We start from the raw sequence: 7,010 nt of genomic DNA, 5'->3' as shown, positions 1-7,010 counted from the left end.
TGTTGTGGGGGGGTGCCCGCCGCCCCGCCCGGTGCCACGTCATGGCCACAGTCCTGCTGCTGTTTACACCAGGCCATGTGTCCCCATGGCAGCGTGGCCGATCAGTGCCCCAAATCCCCATGTCCCCACTCCCTGTGTCCCCCATGTCTGCCTATCCATCCATCCCTCTCTCCCTGTGTCCATCCGTCCCACTGTCCCCGTGTCTCTCCATCCATCCCTCTATTCCCATATCCCCCATATTCCCAGGTCTCTGTTTCCAGTATTCCCTGTGCCCTGTGTCCCCATGTCCATCCATCCCCTCTTACTGCGTCCCCCAAGTCCCCACGTCCCTGTTTCCACTATCCCCTGTGCCCTGTGTCCCCATATCCATGTGTCTCCCATGTCCATCCATATCCCCATATCCAGCCATCCCACTGTCCCTTTGTCCCCCTACTCTTCATGTCCTTTTACCTAGTATCTGTCCCGTGTCCCCATATCGCTGCGTCACTCTGTCCCTTGTGTCCATCTGTCCCTGTGTCCCCCTTTCCTCATTTCCCCACGGCCCTGCTGTCCCATATCCTCGTGTCCCTTCTGTCCCCATAGAGGTGTCCCCCGTGCCCCTGTGGCCCCTGTCCCCACGCGTGTCGCCCCTTTCTCGCCGTGTCCCCGCGGGGGTCAGCGGGGGACACCGGACCGCCCGCCCCGCTGCAGTACCGCCGCGGCGCCTCCAGCACAGGGGGCGCAATGGAGCCGCTGAGCCGCTCTGCGCTGCGGCATTGCAGCTCTATGGCCCCCTTGGGAACGAACCAAACCGGGGAGAGGGGAATCCGCGCACTCGGAACGGCGATTCCACCCCCGGGAGACGCTCCGCGGCCGGGAACGGCACCGAAGGGACACAGTGTCAACCGAGTCAAGTTCAGAGTGATGAACACGGCGGATATAACGGGAAGGGCCACTAAGGTGGCCGGTGGGGTGTTCTGATCCCCTGCGCAGATGGGACGATCCACTTCCCTCCTCCGCGCCGTCAGATGGTCGGGCCCGGGCGGTGAGTGCGGCCTCGGGCGGGGACCGGCACCGGCACCGGGACCGGGGGTGAGGGGGCCCGGGGGCCCAGGGGGATTCGGGGCCTCGAGCCTGGAGGGAACCTGAGGCGCTCCGAGGGAGACTGAGGTGGTTTCTCTGGGTTGTTAGAGGCTCGAGTCAAGACATCTGCGTCCCTGTGGGATATTGAGGGGCCTGTAGTGGGACCGCGGGGCCCCTGTGAGGTGAGCGGGCACACACTGGGATACCGCCCTGGGGTGTGAGGAGACCAGAGCGGGGTATTTGGGTCCTTGTGGACACCCGGATCCCTGCGGGACACCCAGACGTGGACGCCCCGAGCTTTTACGAGGTGCGTGGGAGGGTCCATATCTGTGGGATGTGAGGTACTCAGACCAAGACATCTGGGTCTCTGTGGGGCTACGGGGGGCCTATACCAAGGACGCCTGGATCCTTGTGGCACGTGAGGGACTCAAATCAGGACATCTGGGTCCCTGTGGATTACCAGGAGGGCCACACCAGGTCCCTCTGGGGGGGCACTCACTGGGACACCAGCACACAGGGGATTTGGCAGAGGGGCTGTCACCCAAGCAGGGGTGCAACCAACACCCCCCACCCACCCTTGTGTCCCCTCAGCACCCGCTGCTGTGCCCCCTCCAGCGCCGCCCCTGCCATGAACTGCCGCGCCGAGGTGCTGGAGGTGTCGGTGGAGGGGCGGCAGGTGGAGGAGGCCATGCTGGCCGTGCTCCACACCGTCCTGCTGCACCGCAGCACCGGCAAGTTCCACTACAAGAAGGAGGGCACCTACTCCATCGGCACCGTGGGCACCCAGGACGTGGACTGTGACTTCATCGACTTTGCCTACGTCCGTGTCTCCTCTGAGGAGCTCGACCGGGCCCTCCGCAAGGCCGTCGGGGAGTTCAAGGTAAAGGGGGGAGCCAGCAGGGATGAAAATGGGAGCGTAAAGGGCCTTAAGGGGAAGGCATACAAGGAGCAGCTGAGGGCACGAGATCTGTTCAGCTGGAGGAGACTGAGAGGAGGCTCATCCCTAGCGCAGCTCCGATCTCTGCTCCCTGGGACAGTGACAGGACCCGAGGGAACGGATGGAGCTGTGTCAGGGAAGGCTGGATATTGGGAAAAGGTTCTTCCCCCAGAGGGTGGTTGGGCACTGGAACAGCTCCCCAGGATTTGGTCATGGCCCCAAGGCTGCCAGAGCTTCAGGGTGAGATTGTTGGGGTGTCCTGTGCAGGGCCAGGAGTTTGACTGGATGATCCTTGGGGGTCTCTTCCAACTCAGGACATTCAGTGATTCTGTAAAAGCCAATGGGATGTGCCCGAGGAGGGGTCAGGCAGTCCCTGCTCCCTCATGAACCGCACGCTGTCACGCAGGACGCGCTGCGTGGTTCCGGCTCCGATGGGATGGGGCAAATCTCCCTGGAGTTCTACCAGAAGAAGAAGTCACGGTGGCCCTTCTCGGACGAGTGCATCCCCTGGGAGCTCTGGACCATCAAGGTGAATGTGGTGAATCTGGCAAACGAGCAGGAGCGGCAGATCTGCCGTGAGAAGGTGGGTGAGAAGCTCTGCGAGAAGATCATCAACATCGTGGAGGTGATGAACCGCCACGAGTACCTGCCCAAGATGCCCACCCAGTCCGAGGTGGACAATGTCTTCGACACCAGCCTGAAGGACGTGCAGCCCTACCTGTACAAGATCTCCTACCAGATCACGGACTCCCTGGGCACCTCAGTCACCACCACCATGCGCCGGCTCATCAAGGACACACTGGCGCTGTAGGGCTGGTGTCACCCAGGCAGGGTCACCATGGGCAGTGGAACTTCTCTGGGACAGTGACCCTGCTTGGATCCCCTCCTTCACCTCCAAAAAGCCTCTGGGAGGAGCTGGGCTTGGCCTAGCCTGTAATTTGGGGGTTGCTGCTCCTTGGTTTATGCCGTGAGGTTTTGTCCATCCTGGAGAACTGGCTCGGTGGCTCCGGCCTGGCTGATGACCGGGGTGAGTCCTCAGGGCATTGTGGCACCAGCTCAGAGTGGTGCTGGAGCCTGGCAGAGGGTGCTGGGGGTCAGGGTGACACCTGAACCCCACCCCTCTGCAGCACACTTGGTGCCACACAGCCAGTGCTGGCCATGTCCCTTATCACCACCTGTCCCCCGGTGTCACCCCTGTCCCTGGGGGGCCAGAGCTGCCCCAAAAATAAAGTGTTTCTGCTTTCACACGGAGCCTGGTCACATCCTGGCTGTGGGGGCTGGGGGCCGTGGGAGGGGGGAAGTGGATGCTGAGGCTGAGCTGGTGGTCCCCCATCACATCCAAAACCAAGGGGCTGGGCTGGGGGTCCCCACTCCACCCCCGTGCTGTAGAGCTGAGCTGGAGGAGCCCAGTGTAATGGAGCTGAGCTGGGGAATGCCATTGCACAGCTCGTACCATGGGGCTGAGCTGGGGGACCGCAGTGCTGTGGGGCTGAACTGGGGGTCCCCTGAGCCATGGGGCTGAGCTGGGTGTCCCCATTGCACCCAGTGCCACGAGGCTGAGTTGCTGCAGTGGGGAGAGGCAGAGTGGGCAGTTGGGCAGCCCCAGCTGCCCCCCAAGGCACCTAGGGAGGGGGCTGGGGTGACTCCTCCTTCCTTGCAGGACCCTGCACCCCTCCAGGGGGGCTGCAAGGCGGGGCAAAGCTACTGCCCCTTCCCAGGGGGGGCACCCAGTGCCAGCGAGCGTGAGGGGGGCCATGGCAGGGAGGGATAAGACAGTCCTTGACATCACTTAAACCCTCCCCGTCTGTCACCGCCACACTCGGCTCCCAGGAGGAAGAAGAGGAGGAGGAGGAGGAGGGGGACATGAATGCTACCCGCGAGGACACGGGGGTGAGCGAGGCTGCCCAGATCGCCGTGGTCCTGGTGCTCTGCCTCGCCGTCACCTTTGCCATCCTCTTCCTCGGCTGCAACCTGCTCCTGCAGGCTGAGAGCCTGGCAGCGCCCACAGCCCAGGGTGAGCGACGCCTGTCCGAGCCCAACGGTGGCACCGAGGGCACGTAGGGACCGGCTGGAGCCGGGTGCGTGGACAGATGGATGGGTGGACGGCCGGGCACAGCCGGATATGGATGGACAGCAGCGTCCTTGCCCGTAGCATCTCCGAGGGACTGGGACAGCTCTGGGGGCTTGTGTGGGTAGATGTCACCGAGTGCATGTAGGGACTGGGCAGGCAGAGCCCAGTGGATGGACAGATGGACGGATGGGTAGGTGGACGCGGATTGCCGTGGATGGACGTGGCTGGGCAGCAGCATCCTTGCCTGCAGCATCTCCAGTGACCCTCAGGAACGGGGCAGGATGTGCACTGGGATCCTGCCCCGAGGCTGGGGACTCGGGGGTGGATGTCACTGAGGGCAGGTAGGGACCTGCCTCAGCCTGGCAGACAGAGGTGGACGGATGGATGGATGGACACGGCTGGATGTGGATGGACATGGCTGGACAGCAGCATCTTTGCCCACAGCATCTCCGAGGGTCCCCCAGGACAGAGCAGGGGCTCATCCAGGAAATGTGGATTAAAAGGTCCCAGGTCAGCAGTGGCGCTGGGGGGGCTGAGGCCGGGCCAGATCCCACCCTGGGCGCGGCAGTGCTGGTAATCCCCCCAAGAGGATTAGGGGAAACTTTTATTCCCTGTTTCAGGGCTAATCCCTGGGCTGGTGGAGCTCAGCGAGGGAGGCCAGGCCCTGTGCCACTGCTGGGGGTCTGGGGTCGCATCCTGCCCCTCCCAGCCCCTCGCACCCCCATGGCCACATTCCACCCCCGCAAGCCCTTTCTGCCCTCCTGGCCCCATCCTGCCCCTCTGCTCCCTTTGGGACCTCATCCTGCTCCCCCTGCTGCCCCTCCCAGCCTTGACTCTGCTCCCAGCACCCCACAGCCACCAAAAGTGGGATGAACTGGGGGTCACCCCACACTGAAGTGGGGCTGGTGATGTGGGGGGGGCTCCCAATTCCTCCCAAAAGCAGATGCCCCCTCTCCTTAATCCCACAGCTTTAGTAACAGCGCTGCAAAGCCTTGCCAAATGTCTGCTCCCTGCACATCTGTGTGCCCCCTCCTCGCCCCCCGCCACAGGAGCTCTGGCCTGGGGAGGCTCCTCGACACCCCCCAGCCTGGCTTTGGTCCCTTTTTTTTGGCACTTAGTGTTCACATCAGTGGTCAAAGTGTCGAGCGCTGGGTGGGGGGGTCCCCGTGGTCCCTGTAGTGGGGGTGGGGGCTCTGAGGCAGTGAGCCCCCCGGGGACAAGGGGACCCCGATGGGGAGGGGGCACCCCACGGGTCAGCTCCTGATGCTGGGGCTCCACCACAGATGGATTTGGCCTCTGCCTTGGGTGGGCAGGGGGTGGTCTGGGTGCAGGGTCTCCCCAGGCACAGGGATGTCACCCGTGAGGATGGTGGCACGAGGACATTTTGGCCCTGTCCCCACATGGTGTCAGGGCAGGACGGAGCCTCTCTGGGCACCTGGGGGGCAGAGGGGGGTGAGGAGGGGAAACTGAGGCAACCCCAGTCCTCCCCTGCCCCCTGGTCGGGCTCCTCAGCCTTGCTCGGCTACAGGCGGATCCACCTTCGGGCTGTGGGATGGAAGGGACAGTCAGGGACAGAGCCAGCGACACCCGGCCTGGCCTGAGGGGGGCCCAGGTGACCCCCCCAGAGCGCAGGCAGCACAGGGTGAGTCCTCCAGGCACTGGGCTGGGACCCAGTAATGCACTGGGAACCCCACTCTGGGCTCCAGTAGTGCACTGGGAGCCTACCCTGGGATCCAGTTTTGCCCTAGGATCCTGCCCTGGAACCCAGCAGTGTACTGGGACCTTGTACTGGGACCCAGTAGTGCACTGGGATGCCAGCCTAGGATCCAGTATTGTGCTGGGATCTCATCTTGGGACCGACTGGGATCCTGCCCTGGGATCCGGTGATGCACTAAGACCCCACTCTGGGATCCAATATTGCAGTGGGATCTGTGCTGGAATCCAGCCTTGCTCCAGGATCCAGTGCTGGGATCCTGTGCTGGGACTCTGTGCTGGGTACCAGCATTGAATTGGAATCCTGTGCCAGGGCCCAGCCTTGCACCGGGATCCTGGACTGGGATCCAGTGCCAAGACTCTGTGCAGGGCAGCAACATTTCACTGGGATCCAGTGCCAGGACCCAGCCTTGCACCCAGCCTTATGCTGGGATCCAGCCTTGAACCAGGATCCAGTGCTGAGACTCAGCGTTACAGTAGGATCCTGTGCTGGGATCCAGCTTTGTGCTGGGATCCAGCCTTGCACTGGGATCTTGTGCTGGGATCCAGCTTTGGGCTGGGATCCAGCCTTGCACCGGGATCTTGTGCCAGGATCCTGTGCTGGAATCCAGCCTTGCACTGGGATCTTGTGCCGGGATCCTGTGCTGGGATCCAGCCTTGCACTGGGATCTTGTGACGGGATCCAGTGCTGGGATCCAGCCTTGCACTGGGATCTTGTCTGGGGATGGTGCAGGATCCTGTTCTGGGATCCAGCCTTGCACTGGGATCTTGTGCTGGGATCCAGCTTTGGGCTGGGATCCAGCCTTGCACCGGGGTCTTGTGCCGGGATCCTGTGCTGGGATCCAGCCTTGCACTGGGATCTTGTGACGGGATCCAGTGCTGGGATCCAGCCTTGCACTGGGATCTTGTGCCAGGATCCTGTGCTGGGATCCAGCCTTGCACTGGGATCTTGTGCCAGGATCCTGTGCTGGGATCCAGCCTTGCATTAAGATCCTGCCCCGATCCAAAGGACCAGAGCACACCCGGCACCCTGGGGTGACAACATGCAGGGAGGGGACGTGCAGAAGGGGGCATGCAGGGTCAGGGGGAACCCAGGGGCATCCAGGTGGGATCCAAGGGGATCCAGGCATGCAGGTTGTACCTGGGGTCTTAACAGCTGGACTCGTCGTGGTGGGACGGGTCGCAGAAGAAGCGGGAGCCCCGCTTGGCCGTGCGGGCAGTGAAGGG

General features: G+C 63.1%; 2 protein-coding genes across 5 annotated transcripts in view; one reads left to right on the top strand and one right to left on the bottom strand.

Annotated features, from left to right (window-relative positions):
- Nucleotides 1-803: 803 nt before the first annotated feature.
- ATG101 (autophagy related 101) lies at nt 804-3,250 on the top strand. Of its 4 annotated transcripts, none has more exons than XM_008629449.2 (3): nt 804-1,024; nt 1,654-1,942; nt 2,406-3,250. In XM_008629449.2, exons 1-3 carry the CDS (start codon nt 1,008-1,010, stop codon nt 2,808-2,810), a joined length of 711 nt encoding a protein of 236 aa, XP_008627671.1. In that variant the 5' UTR covers nt 804-1,007; the 3' UTR covers nt 2,811-3,250. The 4 variants fall into 4 exon arrangements, with proteins under 4 accessions (XP_008627671.1, XP_017584195.1, XP_017584196.1 ...); XM_017728706.1 differs by having other exon boundaries at nt 1,019-1,071; XM_017728707.1 differs by lacking the exon at nt 804-1,024 and adding an exon at nt 1,095-1,244.
- A 1,893-nt stretch (nt 3,251-5,143) lies between these two features.
- Nucleotides 5,144-7,010, bottom strand: part of FMNL3 (formin like 3) — an 11,383-nt gene continuing 9,516 nt past the window's right edge. Inside the window, exons 25-26 of the mRNA XM_017728682.1 lie at nt 6,925-7,010; nt 5,144-5,615 (exon numbers count right to left, since the gene is read on the bottom strand). Of these exons, the coding sequence (XP_017584171.1) occupies nt 5,593-5,615; nt 6,925-7,010 (109 nt within the window). The 3' untranslated portion in view covers nt 5,144-5,592. The remainder of the gene's footprint in view (nt 5,616-6,924) is intronic.

Source organism: Corvus brachyrhynchos, unplaced genomic scaffold (assembly GCF_000691975.1).
Source record: "Corvus brachyrhynchos isolate BGI_N302 unplaced genomic scaffold, ASM69197v1 scaffold193, whole genome shotgun sequence".
NCBI lineage: Eukaryota > Metazoa > Chordata > Aves > Passeriformes > Corvidae > Corvus > Corvus brachyrhynchos.
The sequence above is the reverse complement of the archived record's forward strand: the minus strand, read 5'-3'. Positions and strand labels throughout refer to the sequence as shown.